The sequence below is a fragment of the Myiozetetes cayanensis genome, unplaced genomic scaffold, assembly GCF_022539395.1.
Source record: "Myiozetetes cayanensis isolate MyiCay16 unplaced genomic scaffold, myiCay2020 scf22, whole genome shotgun sequence".
In the NCBI taxonomy this organism is placed as follows: domain Eukaryota; kingdom Metazoa; phylum Chordata; class Aves; order Passeriformes; family Tyrannidae; genus Myiozetetes; species Myiozetetes cayanensis.
In genome coordinates this window covers 21277-40828 of record NW_026087434.1, presented here as the reverse complement: position 1 = coordinate 40828, position 19552 = coordinate 21277, and the positions used below count along the sequence as shown (strand labels likewise).

At 38.8% G+C, this 19552-nt stretch overlaps 1 protein-coding gene across 3 annotated transcripts; it reads right to left on the bottom strand.

Annotated features, from left to right (window-relative positions):
- Window positions 1-325: 325 nt before the first annotated feature.
- CSNK1D (casein kinase 1 delta) lies at window positions 326-19474 on the bottom strand. 3 transcript variants are annotated; one of them, XM_050319020.1, is made up of 10 exons: window positions 19165-19474; window positions 16692-16802; window positions 16205-16353; window positions 15636-15864; window positions 15096-15266; window positions 13492-13640; window positions 12742-12913; window positions 12310-12449; window positions 5548-5614; window positions 3671-3752 (listed from the first exon to the last, which is right to left on the bottom strand). In XM_050319020.1, the coding sequence occupies exons 1-9, from the start codon at window positions 19238-19240 to the stop codon at window positions 5582-5584; spliced, it is 1230 nt and encodes a 409-aa protein (XP_050174977.1). In that variant the 5' UTR covers window positions 19241-19474; the 3' UTR covers window positions 3671-3752; window positions 5548-5581. The 3 variants fall into 3 exon arrangements, with proteins under 3 accessions (XP_050174976.1, XP_050174975.1, XP_050174977.1); XM_050319019.1 differs by lacking the exons at window positions 3671-3752; window positions 5548-5614 and adding an exon at window positions 326-1492; XM_050319018.1 differs by lacking the exon at window positions 5548-5614 and having other exon boundaries at window positions 1547-3752.
- Between the last annotated feature and the right edge of the window lie 78 nt (window positions 19475-19552).

The following is a 19552-nucleotide window of genomic DNA, read 5'->3' as shown; positions in this document are numbered from 1 at the left end:
ATCTCATTTTCTGGTGTCCCTCTGCCTGTAGCATGTGGTTTTGATAGAAAAACCAAAACGTACTAGTCTTAATAATATTAAGCAAGAAAAGAAACAATGTCTGAGAAGAAGTCATAAAGTCTTAATCCCTTGCAAATATCTGCTGATAAAGTAAGTAGAATTTTGCTGTGAAACAGATTCTTAATGAAGATCAGGCCTCTGAGCACTCTCCTGGTACAAAAGTATTGCAAAATGCACACAATCTATACACTTCAGGTTCAAACAGCCACTTCAATCTAGACATACACATGGAAAGTCAATAATTGTTGCCTGAATGAACCAGAGGGAAATGTACTGGTTTTAATAACAAAGTACTGCATTCTTTCACAGTAAAACCAATTTATTATTAACTTGTCTCATCCAGTGAATTTTAAAAGCTATTCTGTTGTAGGATTAAGTTCATGGATTACAATTCCTCACAACCAGATTAAATCCAGATTTCTGACCAGACAGCTCAGCATTATTAAAAATCGAGCAGCGTTGTTTGTTTTCACTTGATATTTTGTACACACGAAGTGTAGCTTTTGCAAAGCGGAAGCTGAAGAACAAAATACAGACCTTTTTATTTCATTCTTTTACAAATAGAAAATAAATATTCTTGAAATGAACATGTATGCTACTATTAGGGGTCAGTGCTACACTAGGCTTTGGGACGAGGGGAAACAAAGACAAACAGTTGTGCTTATGACATTTTACCTCACCAGAGAATAAAGGATGAGTTCTGCATGCCTTCATCCAAGGGATATTTTAAATACTTCTGTGAAGTTAACATTGAATATATGGACTCAAATGTTTTTTAATTAATATCTCTCTTAAAGCTTAGGATTTATTTTCAATTGTTTTAAAGTATCATGAAGAACTCAAGGACTCTGTAACCATTCAAGATTATGTAAAACAGCAGCATAGGTGGTATTTTCCACACAAAAGCATATAGCCAGTTCTAAATGAAAACTATGAGAATAAATAAAAATATCCTTCCAACTTTTAAATGCCTGCTAATAAGAAACAGAAAGAATTCTTGAAGGTGCATCTGCCCTCAGATTATAAGAAGACTTTTGAGAATAACACAGCAAAAGCCAGGATTTTATTATACAAGACATTGTGGGTAGAGCTCAGTATTTTTCTTGCTCTTATCTTAGCTCCCATAACTGAACCACTCTCAATTCTTTTACCATATATCTTTATCAGTACCATGTATTACTTGATAAGCAAAAGCATTTGAAAAAAACCCCCAATTTCTGGAAATGAAGCAATATTTAAACATTTACCTTTTAAAGAGACAAAATACATGCTTTCTGTGAGCAAAGCAATTAATGCTTTCCCTTTCTTCCTGTATACCCCAACTGCTGCATTCTGATCACAACTACCAAAATCCTTCAGTGCAAGTTTTGGTACCAAGACAGTATCTTCAAATTTTTGCAACTGACAATGTTCTTTGTAGGTACAGAAACCCCTTAAAAAAAAAAAAAAAAAAAAAAAAAAAAAGAGAGAGAGAGAGAGAAAGAAGTTGCATCAAGTAAAGGATAAGGATTCATTGTAAGTAAGTTACACCAAAGAAGAAGTTATTTCGAATGTATTTACACAACGGTTAAAGTACACAAATACAGTGGTAGTACAAATGAAGTGCTAGTTTTCAGTACATAGGTTTACACAGACGTTTTAACTATTTTCTTCTGCATGTTGGAATTTAACCATTATGAGGGACAAAAATTGCCCAGAAGTGAGTACAATTCTAGAAGTCTGCAGTCAACTTTTAAGTATAGCACAGCCATCTAATGGTCCAGATACAGAGAGAATAAAAAGGTTGCTTTTGTAAATCCCTCAAACATTACATTATTAACCACAGATATTTACAAGAAAAGCACAGTGAAGTGTAAAACTGTTCAAATGGTAGTGCACATGCCTAAGATACCAAAGTTTATAGTAACTGAGGAAGTCCTTCCCTTATGCAAACTTATCCGTGTATCAACTTCTTAAGCTTCTCCACTATACTCTCCCCAAACACGTTTCCCCAGTCTGACCCGAAGTATACACAAGCAAATAGCTGACGTTATGAAAACATTCAAAGAAGAAGAATAATATGTAGTATGTGGACTTCTGAGAGGGGCAAAAAAGAATTTGTAAAGACCCAAACAGTAAAAACTACCCTCCATAAAAATCTGAAGACCAATACATGTTTAAAAAATTGTTTCCAAGTAGGGAAGAATTTCTCAAAATACCTAACTGTTCAATCAAAATCTTTGTATATACTTTCATTTCCAACATGGAATTTTCCACTATTTCATTCATAATAGTTCTGATACTGTTCGTGAAGACAGAACACCTACTTTTATGAGACCCTTTACAGTAACAATCAATATGAGGAATTTCCCATATCCCATAACCAACAAGTGCTAACAACAGTTTTTTTGGACAACCTGAGTATGTTGAGTCATTCATGCCCAGCTAATGATTCTGGGCATACTCAGGTTGAATATAGTTAAGAACTGATTATGGTATGCACCTGAATTGTAAAAATTCTCAGGATTTCACAGAAAGAATAGGTTGCTATGTTTGGGGGAGGTTTTGCTGGGTTTTGTTTTGTTTTCCTAATAATTCCTTTTTTGAGTCTTGGTGTGTCACAAAAGGCCTAAATCAATTCATTTATTTATTTATAAGCATGTGAATACTGAATGAAACGTGCAAATTAACTGAAGACTCAGTAGCAACATCTATTTTCCACTTGTAATAGCCTCCAAGCTAACCAGCCTCAGAAATGAGGAAACAAAATCTTCCCAGTAAAAACAATATTTGAAACTATACATTTACTCAAACTAAGCAGAGAGATAGGACAAACTGTCAAATTCTAAATCCCTCAAATGCCAGTCTTTCACTTTGTCCTTCATGGTTTTTACAAAAAAGAAATCTATCTGTACAATCTTTACTATACTTAAGACTCTCCTGCAGGGTATTTAGTTCTCCTCTTTTATGAAAAAGAATGAGTATTAAAAATTCTTTAGTGTTACACAGAAAGTTAAATGTCCAGTGTGAATGAAGACAGCAAACAGCAAAATAACAATTTTAAAAATTTCATGAGAAAACTGACTCAATCAGAATGGGCCCACACATGAAAGTAAACAGTTTAAATAACATCAGATGGTTTTGATTCATTTACACGTTCCCTGGCAGACTAATCTTTTAAACAAGAAATTTCAAGTCATTGTCTTTAGTTCAGGTTTGTTTATATCCCACATTTTTAAGTCAGACAAAAGCAAGAGTTCTTTACAGAGAATTAAGCCAATAATTTTAGCAAAATGATACAAAAAACTTTCTTAAACCAAGTAAAAGATTTATAGTTACAGTAGAATAATAAAAAGGGGGTAAAGTCTGCCGCCTGTGGAGGGAAAACTGAAATGGCCATCCAATAACAGGCGGTTAACTCTGTAAACCATCCTTCTTTTCCAGCCCTGTTACCACAGGGTTTCTCTTAAGGTCATTGGGTTTCTGGCAAAAGCGTCCTGTAACGGCAGCTGCTGGAGTCTGTGCATGTTCCTCCAAATGCCTTTTAGGTCACATGGAGAACTCCAATTTCCGCTCTAGTTTAGGGTATTTTTGCTAGTAAAGCCATCAGTAAAACAGGAGATCAGCCATGCATTATCTGCCCTCCATGGCAAAATAAATTTTCATCGGTGCACAGCAGACTGGAGAACACTGGTAGTTACCCGAGCAGGAATCTACCAAAGCCAAAAAACAAGACAATATCAGCACATATCCTTCCAGTTAACATACAAGTATCTCTCAATGCACTTTTAAACAATTCATTGCCAAATAGAAGTGTGTGAATTTAAAATCCAGTGAGGTACACAGTGTTTTACACTCACCTGTAGCTACACAAAGTTCCCTATCATTTTCTTCTTTTATTAGAAATTAACATGGAAAATTCACCTTTCCAGCCAGAGGGGATGTTTTGAAGAAAAGTGAATAGAGCATAAACAAGCGCAGAAGAAAGAACCAACCAGGTGAAAACACTACCAATGCTCAATTATATACTCAATGAACACTTAAGTTTTTGGGGAAAAAGTATCATGAAGAAGGTTAAAAAAAGGCAATTATTTTCAACAACTTTTCATGGGACATTGTGTTAAAAGATATTCCACTTATTTCCATAGTTTGACCTACTGTAAGTAAGAGTGTAACATCATTGAAATATCACTTTGACCGTGAAATGAAAAACAAGCAAACATCTCAGCAATTTAAGAAGCAAGAAATGTCCAAGCAGCTGGATCAGTATTCAGTATTCATTTCAGTTGTCAACAGCTACAAATACTAAGGCATACAATAAAGGCCAACCAATGCAGGCAGAACCCTGAGCAGACCACAATTTGCATGTCTCCAGCACACAGGCTTTTCAATGCTTTTTTGCATTTATTAATGTATTTTTTTTTACTAAGGTCTGATAATTGGTCTTCAAAGTGTTAAACTGCCATTTACAGCTGGATCTTTTAAAGTTACAAACTGTTCACAAAGCAGCTTGTGCACAGTCAGCCAAGCACACAAAGCAGAAGGAGAAAACAGAAGAGGAATAGCAGAATTCTTTACCAGCTAGAGATATAGGATTAGTGCAAGCGTAGGCTTTACAGAGAAAGTGAGACAGCAGACAGAGCTATTTTATTAAGGAACAGAAAAAATCCGACAGCCTTTTTTTACTAATAAGCACAGCAAAGAAGCTCCTGAAACACTTAAGGAAAGCATTTTTTAGCCATTAAGGGTTCAGATTCCAACTGAAACTTGTTATTTTCCTGATGAAACCTGCCATTGCCAAAAGCAGAACAGACTAAAAGGCCAAAAGCTACACGTAGAAAGGCAGAAACTTCTACTACAATGAACAGTGGAAAGGAGTTCTAAATACCCAAATCCAAGCCTGTCTACCGCCGAGATGCTCATGTTCAAATGATTCTCGTTAGTATGTGAACATTTTTTAAATGTACATCTAAATAGATCTGTGTACTTTTAAAATGAGAGCTCATAGGGCATGGGGAAGAATATAAAACAGTGAAAAATGGATAAACCTGTAGTAGAACATTCCATTCATGACAAGACAGAGCCTCATTTGAGTAATATTGTCAATTGAATCTTCATACAAGTATTTTGCTTTTATGATTCTGAAGCAGATCTGGTTTTGAATGGATGACATACTGCTGCATCAACATCCCTGGAAAGACGTGTAATTCTCAAACAGTTAAAATTTATTTTATTTACTGATGATACTTGAACAATTTTAGGGACTTTTTAAGTCACTATTTTTGTCAATTCTGCTTAGCAGTCCAAGTGGAACAGCAGTAATAACTCAACTTTTGGAAGAACATTTATTTTAAAGTTAGAGAAAAATCAATGCTTTATCAAGCATCTGACAAGAAGGCACAAATAAAATTATGAGATCACATGAGGAGAAGAAGCAAAGTCGGATGTTTCGAAAGAGTTTTTTTCCCACCCCATCCAAAGTTTTGGTGTCTAATGAGAAGCACTCACCCAGTGCTGCCTTCCAACGAAAGGAGACGAGCAGCTACTTGCCGTGGTGTTCGAAAGGAATGCTATTCTGAGGTAGGGGAAAAGACAGCAGTTTGTATCAGTTCCACTGCCTCAATATATAAAGATGTCTAACAAAAATCCAACTTGAACTTGCAGTAGCAACTCTATCTTTTGAGGAGCTCTGATTTCATAGGACATTTCCATCATATTAAGAGATACATAAAAGGAACAAATCGTTAATCTGCAAAGAAAGCTGACAGGGTCAGAAGAACAATACAATGTATGATGCCTATTAAGATGGATGTATGGAGAAAGATTTGCTGATGAGGAAATGGAAAATGCAGAGGCACTGGAAGTATGGCACAGCCTGTAAGCTGTTCAATGCCAGGGTGGGCTACAGTCTTCTAGAAACTTCTCCTGTCAGACTTAATAAAAAATTTCTTTGTGCAGCACTCCAATCTTTTCTTCCAAATACAGAGAGAATACCTCTATTACCAGTAGGAATTTGACACAGCTTTGACTGTTGGGTGCTAAACATGCTGCATTCAAGAAAAAAATTAAACAACTTACTGTACGCCATGAACAGTCAGACTGAACCTTTCGTCAAAGGAAATGAAGGCTACTCACCCATAACTAAACTCTTGAGATAACCACTGCTTTCAGGATGCAGCCTGTGCAATGTGGACCGACAGCACCGATTCAAAGTAGTGTTTACTGAAATACTGGTTACCTCCTTTACTACATCTCTTTAACATTTAAAAACTACATGTAAAGGAGACTTAGGGAACAATTCACTTACAGAGCTTAGGAGCAGACAGATCTTTTAACAGCCAGTATGATTTTGTGTCCAATATAGATCACAATCCTTCATTGCACACAAACCTGTAATTTAGGCTTGCTTTACACTCTATAAATACACAACTGAGAAATGAATCCAGTTTTGATGCAAAGGCAAAGAGGACAGATGATCTACTTATTTTAGAAGTTCTTTCAGTAACTAACTACCTTCATTTAGACCTCTATGTTGCCTTTCTCTACATGTGTGGTTTTAATTTTAAGCAATAGGTTCTTCACATGTTTTCTGCATAAACATTAGTTCTTGTTAAAATCATTGTCTCTCAAATACTACACCAACTAATTCAAGTCCTTTTCTTACCTTTCAGACAAACTAAAAGAAATGGATTTAAAACTCCTGCATTATATAATTTGTTTTCCTAATCCATTTATTAATGACACAAAATAACCTCTCCGCTTCTGTTCATTACTGTATCATGGATTCAAGGATGAATTTGCACCTTTTCATTATGATATTGCGCTAACCTCTCCAACATTATACTTGCCTCTTTGGTCATTCCTTACCACAGATACAGTTCTAACATATAAGACAATGGCCTCCACTCCTTCATCCTAATCAGAATTCGGAATACTGCAGAAATACGCATTTTATTAGAACAGGCTTTGCTTGAGTGCTCAACTCTCACTAATGTTTCTGTTTATCAATGTCAACTCACAACTCGCAGGTTTTTTGCTGTTACTTTCACTTTATACAATCAAGAAAAGTACTGAATAACATGTACCACAGAATTTACAAAATTTCTTTAGACACACTTCAAAGTTTTACGAACCCTTTCATAGACATGCTAGTTGTCACTCCAATAAAGACCCATTACTTAGCGGTACTAAGTGCTAGTCCTCTTAATAAGAATTACTTAGGTTTCATGTGGACAATATCTTGGATGTGGGAAATAAATGACACCTACTTTGCTATGCTTACCAATTACCATTTTCCGTGAGTGTTAAATTTCTCTGAGAACATAAGGGAATTTTGGTTCCTATTACCTACATTCACAGCCTTAGTTTTTCAGTTTCAGTCTGAAGGGATCAGAACTCAATTTGGAAGAAAGATAAAAACGTCATCTTTAAGAATGCCTACTTAGAGGCAAGTAGCTTTCATTATTTCTTTGACTAGCCCTTCTTCTAGATGAATAGAGATTACAGATGCCCCACTGCCTTGCGAAACCAAGGCCTCCAAATAAATAATAAAAATAATCTATCAAGTTATAAATAAGTACTCTAACAAATGGAGCTTGTAACAGAAGACACCTGCAGATCTGTATGGCAAACTAAAAGCTGCTTTCTGGCAGGAGTATAGTTTAAGCACTTCTTGAAAAAGAAACAGTGGTAGCATAATGGGCACGGAGAAATAGTTGCTGTTCTTTACTGTTCTGTTGATGAGAAGCTGTATGGACAACTCTGGATATTCTTACATCTAGCCAATTAAAACTCTCTTTAATAACTCTGTCACATAACTTGAGTAGTTAATGTTTTCCTGACTGAGAATAAGGTATGAAGAGAATTGAAAACCCATGGCTTTAATTGGTAACCTGCTTAACATCTAAGGATAAATTTTGATTATGGAAGAATTACTTTAATATTATGAGGACTGTAAGAGCATAAGCTATGAAAACCTGCAACTTGATCCATCTTGCCTGCTAGGGAGTAAGTGAGAACTGGGAAAATGAAAGCGCATTTTTTCTAACAATCTCAAGTGGAAGTGTTGTAAGGTAAAGTTTAAGTCAAGTATTTCAGCCACACCACCAACTTGCAAAAGGTGAAGGGAAAGATTGAGAGAATGAAGAACCACCCACTGTAGGAAAAGGCTGGGTTTGAGACCATTTAAGGGACCTGTAAGTGCACAATCCATGGGATCTGATGAGATACATCCATGGGTCCTGAGAGAACTGGCTGAGGAAGGGGCTACACCACTGTCCATTATATCTGAGAAGTATAGTTCCCACTGACTGGAAAAGGGGAAACATAAGCCCTATTTTTATAAAAGGAAATAAAACGCAGGGAAGTCCAGGCCAGTCAGTCTCACTTTAGTATCTGGCAAAATCCTGTAGGAGATCCTCCTGGAAAGCACGCTAAGGCACATGGAAAATGAGGTGATTGGTGACAGCCAATACGGCTTCACTAAAGGCAAATTGTGCCTAACTAATTTGGTGGCCCCCTACGATGGGGTTAAGCAGTGGTGGATGAGGGATGAGTAACTGACAACACCCACCTGGACTTGTGCAAAGCATCTGACACTGTCTCGCATGACATCTTTGTCTCTAAACTGGAGAGACATGGATTTGACACATGGACCGCTCGGTGGATAGGGAATTGGCCAGATGGTTGCACTCTACAAGTTGTGGCCAGTGATTCCACATCCACGTGGAAAGGAGTGACAAGTCGTGTTTGTTCCTCACGGGTCAGTATTGGAACCAGCACCGTTTAACATCTTTGTCAGTGATGCGGACAGGGAATCGAGGGCACCCTCAGCAAGTCTGCTGACAACGCCAAACTGTGTGATGCACATGCTGGAGAGAAGGGATGCCATGCAGGGGGACCTTGACATGCTTGAGCAGTGGGCCTCTGTGAGCCTCATGTAGTTCAACAATGACAAGTGTAAGCTCCTGCACCTGGGTCGGGTCAGTCTCAAGCAGAAGTACAGGATGGGTGGAGAATGGATCGAGAGCAGCCCTGGAGAATATGTCTTCGCGGTGTTCACAGATGAAAACTCAACATGACTCGGCAATGTGAGCTTGTAGCCCCGAAGGTCAACCCTGTCCTGGGCTGCATCAAAAGAAGAGTGACCAACAGGCAGAGGGAGGGGATTCTCCTGCTCCATTCTGCTTTTACAAGACCCCGTTTGGAGTACTGTGTCCTGATCTGGGGCCCCCAACACAAGAACGATGTTGACCTGTCAGAACGAGTCCAGAGGAGAGCCATTAAGTTGATCACAGGGCTGTATGATCTCAGCATATCCCACCACAACATGCTGAGAGTTGGGGCTGTTCAGCCTGGAGAAGGGAAGGCTCTGGGAAGACTTAGAGCAGCCTTCCAATATCTGAAGTGTGCTTACAAGAAGGCTGGAGAAGGGCAAAGTGACTGGCCTTAAAATGAAGGAGGGTAGATTTAGATATTGGGAAGAAATTCTTTACTACAAATGTGATGAGGCATTGGAACAGGTTGCCCAAGAGAGGCTGTGGATGCCTCATCCCTGGAGATGTTCAAGGCAAAGCTGAACGGGGCTGAGTAACTTGGCCGAGTGGAAGGTTCTCTGCCCGTGGCAGAGGGGTTGTGACAAGATGATCCTTAAGGTCCCTTCTAACCCAGCCCATTCCCTCTGCAAATCTCTCTTGCCTTCCTATTACGACAGGCCCATGGGAATCTGTTTACATTACACTATAGTCACACACTGTGACCCTGAGAGTAGATCAGCTGGTGAGAACATGGTGCCATTAACACCAAGGTTGTGGGTTTGATCCCTCTATGGGCAATTCACTTAAGAGTTGAACTTGATCCTTGTGGGTCTATTCGAACTCAGAAAATTCTCTGATTCTGTGATTCTATTATTCAGTCACCGTAAGTAGATACTAGCAGTGGTTCAGTGTCTTGATTAAGAACTAAAATGAAGACAACAGATGATGAATGATTAGTTCTAACAAACTCAGAGATCCCAACCAGGCTGCTATTGGGATTGTAAAGAAGTCAACCACGTGATTCCATACTTGGAGCAGAGTGTTTAAAAGGGCAAATATGGAGATGTGCCAGTAAGGCAAATGGTACTGTTGGCCCACATCACAAATTACACATCTGGATGTTCAAAGACTACTCAAAAAAACCCCACACAGCCCTACACAGTCTCAGAGTATTTCCATTTTACAAGCTAGGCAGAACCAAAACATATCTGCAAGCCCACTTGTCTTACTCATATCTTACAAAGTTTAGAAAAGTGTCACCTGCACACTGAGTAAGTAACATGTCATTAACATAGAAAAAAAATTAAAGATATACCCTCTAATAACACAATCAAGTGACATGACTGTATTTATTTCTGTTACTGATACTACTTATTTATCTGACAGGTAATGGAGAGACAGCATCTGAGATTTGCTCGGAATGCCAGAGACAAATCCTGGGCATACACACTTCTCCAGGAAACCATCTTTACATCTGAGTAAAGGTTTGACAACTCTGCATCACAGCCTCACAGAACACCCAAGGTCAAAAGGGGCCCCTGGAAACCATATAATCTAATCTCACTATACGAAGCACAGTCAACTAGAACACGCCACTCAGGACAATGTCCAATTGGGCTCCTAGTAACTTGGAAAAGGGAAACTCCAGAACCTGTTACAGTCTTTGCCCACTTCCATAGTAAAAAGGTTTATTCATATGTTTAAATGGAATTTGTTATATTTCAATTTGTGCCCGCTGTCCATTCATCGGATATCGCTGTGAAGAGTCTAGTTGCACCTTCTTTACATTCTTTTATCAGTTATTTATGCATATTTACAAGATCCATAACTATGCACAATTCTACCCTCTTTGTTTTCATATTATTTAAAATAAAAGTATGTCAGCATGAGAATTTCTGGTGGCAAGAATTGCAGTTCAGCAAACAATTTAAGATGGCAAAACTGGGCACCAAAGTGAATTCAGAAAACCTCATCTATCCCCTATTCTCGTCCAGTCACTTCTGCTCCTGAACTGTTCATCCCTTGTACAAGCACAAATATCTGTGCAGCTACATAGTTAAACAACCCATTCACCTTAAAAGCCCAAAAAATCCCACTTCACTTTTATTACAGCAGAATTGTTTCTCCAACCCAATTCACCCTCAGTGTTCATTAGAAATCTATGTCCATCTAAATAAAAAAAGCCTTCTTTCCAGCACTACGATTTCACATATAAGAACATGTACTATCCCAAATAATGAACTCCCCCAATTAAATGATGAAACCAAAAGGAACCAGGTTAATTTTTGTCAGTGTTACCTGTCAATGAGGAATGAGTCCATGGCAAAAATTATGCAGTTACAACTCCAGCACAGCATTGAGACGTGATGGAAAAACCCCTATGTCACTGCACCAGTCCTCCTAACACATTGCTTTCCCAGTAATGTTGCCGAATGTCTATCGTATGGGTGATTCCCATTCTCTAAGACCGAAAGCAAATTGTACAAAGCCACACCACACACTGCTTGAGACAAGACTGTGTGAATATGCTGAGAAAGGAATCTTACTGCCTACACTTTTATGTTTTAGCACAAAGAGTTAAAAACATATTTAAACACTGTCAGTCTTAAAAAGAAACATTCCTAAAGTCTGTTTGCTAAGTCACTGTGACCATCAAGGATGATTTCAGCGCTGACTACGAATCACTATCATTCATCCTCCTGCCATTCTCTTCAAACGAGCCCTCTGCCACCCATCCATCATCCATGTATGTTGCCTCCTATTGGCTCTGAATTAAGAACACTACACTACGTTTCTTCGCTATTACACCTTCCTATACTTCACCAACTATTTCTCGTCTTTTCTGCACCAATACTCTCTGTTCGGTTGATTCGGAAACATGACTCACAACTGCCTCTTACTCTGCTTCTTCACTGGTAACAGATACAAGAAACTCAATGAATAAAGGAGTTAAATCTCATCATCGTAGGTAAAAATGCTGTCTCTTGACAATTTCGCATCATCTCAGACACCGATGACTTTATTGCTTGGAGTATTTTATGCTAATTGCTGTCAAGGTAAAAAAAAAATTCTTTACAGGCACATCACATTCAGGCTAAGTGTAAAGTATTTATATGAATAAACATCATCTGCAAAATCAGTAAGAAATCACATCACTTAATTGGTAAGTTTTCTGGCAAATGAACTTCATTAAATCACCCCCATTTCTTTCCGTACATATGGGTTTTTTCTTTACCTGCGAAGTTGACATGCGAGAGGTATCTTGTCGGCCTGTTAAGTCGGACGAGGAGATATTGACTGGGGCTCCACGATGCAATCTCATACTCACTTTCCTTTCTCGTTCCATACCAGATACTGGCCGAGGAGAGGTGTTGGCTGTGGGAAAAACTGCATTAGATTCTCATAACGAGAAATGCAATTGTAACATGGTCACTGAACAAATTACACTTTTGCTGTTTGCACATAAAAATTCCACAAACTCAAGGCCTTTGTTTTACATTCACGGACATTTCAGTATCAATTAGCATGTAATGAGAATATATAATCACCTTCAATCTACAAAAAAGCAAGGGGTATAAAAACTAAAACAAAAAAACCCAAACTCTGACTAGAGACAAAGTTCAAATTAGTCTACAAGGCGCACCTACCCAGGTATTTGGTTACTCACCAGCATGTGAAGTTGGCGTAAGGGGAGTAGGAGGAGCTACATCTTGCGTTCCTCTCAGCCTGCCAGATGCAGTGGAGGGTAATCCACGCACAGCTGGACTTCGTGTATGTCTTAACCTTTCCTCTCGTTCTCGCCTTTCACGTTCAGCATCTTCAGCCGCTCTGCTTGCACCCTGCGGGTCAAGACTAGTGAACAACTTGGGGATTACTGAGTTTACAACTACATGTTTGGATAAAAATACTGAAAAGAAAGAACCGGACAACATGTAAATTAAAATTTGATACAGCATTCATTATTTTGATAAAATTTCTTTAGAACTGCCATGAATTTTGTTCATACAACTGGTAATATAGTCTTCAAAATGCTGAAGTACACACATACTGCTATGGCAGCTGGACACCTCCCCAGGAGTTGTAAATGACCCATGCTAAACATCAAGGTGGGATCAAAATAATAATTCCACAACCTAACCTGGTGACTGCCCTAGTGGAAGTGTCTCAGAAACCTTACACATTGAAAACCCGTAATTTCAACTGGGTTGTTATTCAACCCGTATATCACGGATCCTGTCTCTCTTGCCTTTACTCATTTCGTGATCTTTTTTTCCTATAGAATAGAGCTGCCAGGAAGAAAAAGGGAAGACAATCTCACAGTATCAGTTAAGATAGTCAAAACTGACAATGTAATAACAAAACCCAACCAAAACCATTAAAAATTAAAAAGTTTTAGAAAGCTATGTCAGATACTCACAAATTTTAGCATGTTCCAGTCAAATACATAGTCATAGGAGAACCCTTGTCGATGGAAGAGGTTTCTGAATAATTGCCTTAGATAAGAATAGTCCGGTTTGTCATCAAAACGCAAAGAACGGCAGAAATTCAAGTATGTGGCAAACTCCGCTGTAAGTAAAGAAAGCTTGGTTTTTCTCTTCACATTTGCTTTTTATAATTCTAAATAAAGAAAAAACCAAACCACCCTGAACACAAAAAGTGGGAAATCTCCAAAACATAAGAAAAAGAAAAATGCCCTAATACTAGGAATCTACCAAAGGGACCACTATAACCCACCTATCAAGACAACACTGAAAAATAGTCTATCACAGAGCAGGCAAAACTCTCACTTGCCGACAGCAGAGAGGACCCATTAGTACAGTTTTTTAACCAACAGTTGACGGTGGAGGAGAGATTTAAAACTTTTCTTTGAATAGACTTAACACAATTTTTTGTGGGACATGGACTAGCATCTCCTTGTTAAGCCACATAAAGATTCACTTCTGCTATCTCACAAAACACACAAAAACTAGGGGACTCAAATTTCCCACGTAAGTCATGCTACATTTTTTAATTTGTAATAGTCTGAAAGTTTGTTTTTAGATGGCAAACAAAATATTAGTTACACAGACAAAAAAAAAATTGTAGTGAATTCAATATACCAGAAAAAACAGCAGTATCAAAAGACTAGCTTTTGAATTTAAGTCTTTCCAGATGAAATAAGATACTAAAAATTTACGTTAAGGAAGACATTTTAAAAAATGGTACAAGTTGAATAGTCTTCCCTGCCTGTTAACCCCAGGGAAAAACACAGTTCATGAATGTAAACGAACATGTATGATGCAATATTTGAAACATATCAAAGACGATGAATTTTCCTACAACCCGAACAAAAACTGTAGCTCTTGTCATTGTAACTAGTTGCCAAAGCCAAGAGGGGGCAAAGAAGAGACATAACTCCTCATGAAATGAAAATATTCTGATGACAGCTAGCGTTAAAAACTTTTAAAACAGATTTAAGTATCATTTCTCAGGAATCAAAAATGCCTTGTTATTGTTGTGGTGCAAATAAACTGAGAAACAGAACAGCTTTGAGGTATAATGTCAGGATATAAGAGGGTTTCTTATGCCTCTCTCAAATGTTAACCTTCAACAGGCCGAACCTGGGATGACAAGTGGCAAATAAAATAGGCTAAGAGGTGCATCTGACTATGCAATCCAATTTATCCATGAAACAATACGCACACCTGTTTGTCCGTTATGAGTTATCCAGCCAACACATGCAAACAAAACACAGCGCAAATCAGATGTACCAAGCTACCCTTCCACTTGAGGGTACCACAGTTATTATTTACCAAGAGTTTAGACATGGGATAATTAGAAATGCTCTATGAACACAAAGATCCTAGTCTTGACAGCACAGTATTTTATCACAGATGTGCCAAATTGTGAGGGGTTCGGGAAGGAAAGTCGAGGCGGGGGGGGAAGAGAGAGAAGTGAAAAAGACTGGTAGAATTTGGTGTAAAGAAAAGTACCGCTAAAACATGAACATGTAGGCCCTAGTGTCACAAAAGAGTAACTTACAAGGATATCCTTTACACAAAACCTCAATGGGTGTAGACATTTTCTTTTCACTGATACGTTCGTATTTCTGCCTCTTTGTTGCTGCTTTCAATCCCTGCCAGGGGAGGGAGCCCAGGTTAAAATACATCAGTACATAGCCCAAGGACTCCAAGTCATCTCTGCGAGATTGCTCTACAACAGCATAAAAAAGTGAACTCATTAGGTTTCGTTTTCTACTGGAAAAACAAAAGACTGTGCAACAAGACTGTCATAGAAACCCTTAGAAAAACAAGAGATAGCTGAGACCTACTATGCACATGATAAACTCATTCAGTACAAGAAAAAGCCTACTACCCTTACAGTTATTAAAAAATGTGCTAATTCCTGACCATTACAAACTGATCAAATCCCACCCAATCAAGAGATGCAAGACCACACATGCTGTGCTATTAGTGCCAAAAATAGAGACTGTCTACTATGCCCCCATAAAGGAACATCCACTTTCACTAAAATTACGTGCATTGACACTTAAGTTTCTATTTATTGCTTTCCCCAGCTCACCAATTCCAAGATGAGTGTTGATGGATGCGTAACGGGCAGTTCCTGTTAAGTTTTTATTTTCACGATATGGAATATGTTGGTGAGTTCGAGCATCTCGATACTTCTTTGCTAGTCCAAAGTCTATTATGTAGACAAGATTGCCTTTCTTCCCCAGGCCCATTAGGAAGTTATCCGGCTTCACATCTCGGTGGATGAAGTTCTTAGAGTGAATGTATTCAATTCGACTAATCTAAATATAGACAACAAAAACCCCCGTTGTCGAGAAACTAGTTAGGCATACACCTTTTCCTTACAAAAACACTAGCAATACTGTCTTTGTAGCAAAAGAGGCAAAAAAACTTTTTACTGTAAATTCTAAGGGCATTAACAAGAACATTATATAGAAGACAACAGATAAACCTTTTTTCCAGGTCTTTCCCTGTGTCTACTTTATATTTATTTCCAAAAACTTTCTTGGGGGAAATTTCATCTCTAAGTTACAGAAATAAAATGTAGTTGATTATGATTTCTCAGAAAATTTTAATATCCCAACATGTTGCACTATCACAAAGAACAGAACAGTTTCCTACCATTTGGTCAGCAAGCAGCAGAACTGTCTTGAGACTAAATTTCCTTGAACAAAAATTGAAGAGATCTTCAAGACTTGGTCCCAACAGCTCCATCACCATAACGTTGTAGTCCCCTTCAGCTCCACACCACTTAATTGTGGGAATACCCACTACAAAAAGGAAACAGTTTATTCAGTATAACAATTTGATTTATACAATTCATACGCACATATCTTCAAGGCTCTTAAGATGAACTTTAAGGGGGTCATTACTGTGACTGTTTACTGTGAATGTTACTTAGCTTGTAATTTGACAATACTGAGCATTTTTTGCTGGATTTGAACCTTAAGCATTCCACAAACATTAATTCTCATGTAATAAGGCACAAATCGGAACTCTGAAAATAAAGACACTGACAAACCACAAGATATTATTAAACAATTCCAGGTGGCAGATACGAAGATGTAAAACCAGTTAAATCTTTGAAGAAAGAAAATAATTTGCTTGCCTCCACCCTGCATCATTTTGTAGATTTTACTCTCGATGTGAAGCTGAGGATGTTTGGTTTTCACACATTCCAGCTTAATTGCAACCTCCTCTCCGGCAGCAATATCAGTTCCTAAAACCACAAGAATTTAAAACATTGGTCAAATTATTTTTTCGAGATGTGTTTCCTTTGCCAAGCCTTAAACAACACAAGTATTGACAAACTATTTCTCAATGGCAAACACCCAGAGATTATGAAGTACTTTCGGCCACGATTATCTAAAAATTTTTTCTGAAACCTTACAGATACTCTCTGACAGACCAGTATTTAAAAAGACAACTGTCAGACACTAAAACAAGATGCCAAAACTGCTGCTATCCCATCAAAAAAAAACCCATTGTAGCTGCATTTAAAACAAAACCTGGGAATTGGAAACAGGGAAAAATAATCAAATTTTCTGTTTCGAAGCATAAAACCAAGCTGGAAATACACTCAAGTAATCTAAAATTCACTGAGGGCTATAAGAAAGCACATATACTTAAAAATAATTTATGATTTCTGAAATAACTTTAAAAGTTATTTTAAGACACTTATGTCTGCTGTACAGTCTGAACAACACCAAGTAGAAATTTCATTTTTTTAAAAACCCAACCATGTTTCGTTATCACAAAAAGCACAGTTTTCAAATGTCTGTGCTACAGACAGGTAATGTCTGTGCTAATGACAGGCAAACCAAACGGGGGTCTACAAAAGGCTTCAGTTCTTGAGAGACAGTAATTTCCCATGGAAAAATAAACCTATGCCACCAGCTGGATCTTCCACTCACCTGTGCTAATTACTGGCTCAGGCATGACATTTGCAATAAGCCCCTACATGTAAATTCATGGCAGTATTTAAAAATAAAGCGTAAAAACTAGAGAATTTATTGTGCAAAATCCAGCATGGCATTAATACTAATATACAGCAAAATACTACTTTCTGTACAACTTTACTGGTGTGAGCTGTATGCATAAAAAGTGATAAAAAAAAAGTTTCTTTTACTTGCACTTTGAATTTATACTATAATATAAACCGATTTATCTGAATAGTAATCAAATGTTTGAGTTTTTCAAATCATCTAAGACTTTTCAGAGTTTAATTACTGTCTGAATCACCACCCAAAATCCCAACAGTAGTTAACGAGGATTTTTGCACAAACGTTAGCACAATCCTTCTCACAAGTCTTCAATCTTCTATGTGAGCATTGCAGAGAGAAAGAATCACATTCTCTATCTCTAGACAACTACATATCATAAGTCAGAAATGTGGATTTTCCATCAGGCATATGATCTGTATTATGGATAATCAGTATTTCACTGTCTGTAAACAAACAGCTTTAGTAAATAAATTATTTTGGAATGCCAGCTGTGCACTGCAACATGAAGTATTGCTGTCTAGAAAAAAACCCTACCACCCCACATACTGCATGAACTGTCAGAGATACCACATACATTATCAAGACACTGCTTTTACCTTCCACAAATATGCAGTAAATATACCTTAGCCCCTGCAAGTTCCACCTTCCCCCCACTTCTTGATTTGCTTTTCAAAGTTAACTCAATTTTCAAAAGCGGAGTACTTGTTTCTACGGGACAAGACATAAAATCCCTTTTTCTTTGGATCTAACCCATTTCATACGGTTTCAGAGTTTACATAATATACTGAGCATTTAAAAACACCAGCTTTCAAAACTTGACGCACCCACCACTTGTGCTTGTCATAATCATAAGCAGTAGGCTATTATGTTACATAGCTATAGAAATGGATAGGCAAAGACAATTCCGATCCTGTACATTCTACAATTGCATGTCAATCACGATTAGGGCGACAGCCAAGCAACAGGATTATCCAAATTATGAGGACTGTTCGAAGGATTTAAGGTTTTTTTGAACTGCAACCTAATCACCTGTAGCTGTGGAATTTTTTTTAGGCCTCACAGGTGAAACAAACATCCCTGTAACAGCAATTTTTCCTAGTCCACTGCGGTAATATTTAACTCTGATACACTTTTCTTTCCCAATATGTTTTTCTCAGTGTGGTGGGTTGTGGGGGCATATGTGGTTTTTTTCTTTTTAAATTAGGCGATTTTTACCTTTCTCCCCATTTTACAGAGGCGAACCGGGCCCAAGGTCACCAGACAACAGGAAGAGGCAGCCAGAATTCCCGATTTCCGCACTGTCCAAATTAGGACATGATATCAACGAAATATTACATTGTTACTGCTGTGGCCTTAGCAAGGTACTTCACATCAAAAGGCATCTATTGGTCAGCAGCGCAGCCTGAGCTGGAAACGGGGTGAATGAGGTTCCGGGGGTTGCCCCCGGCCCAACCTCGCCGCAGGCTGTGCGTGGGCCGGGCAAAGAGCAGCGCCCAGCGCCCGACCCGGTTAGCCCCCCGGTATTCTCCAGAGTTACAGAACCGCCAGGTCAGCCCCCGGCGAGCCAACCCTCCTTACCCAGGTAGATGTCCCCGAAGGAGCCGCTCCCGATCTTCCGGCCCAGCCGGTACCGGTTCCCAACCCTCAGCTCCATGGCGGCAGCTCGGCTCGTCCGCGACCCGGTTCTGTTGCTCTGCCCGGCCCGTCGGCTCGCGCTCTGATGCTTCACAGTCCTGCGGCTCCGGATGCCATCGCGGCTCTGGTCTCGCCGCTCGATACTGGCTGCACAGGCGGCACCGCCACCGCAACTCCCGGGCAGGATGGACGCGGATTAGCCGCCCGAGCAACCCCTCAGCGCCGAAGAGCCCCAGCAGCCATTCTGTGTGACCTCACTTCCCTGGCGCCGGCCCCACCCCTCCGCCCCCCCGCGCTCGCTCCGGGCGGGGCCGCGCGGGCCCAGCCCTTC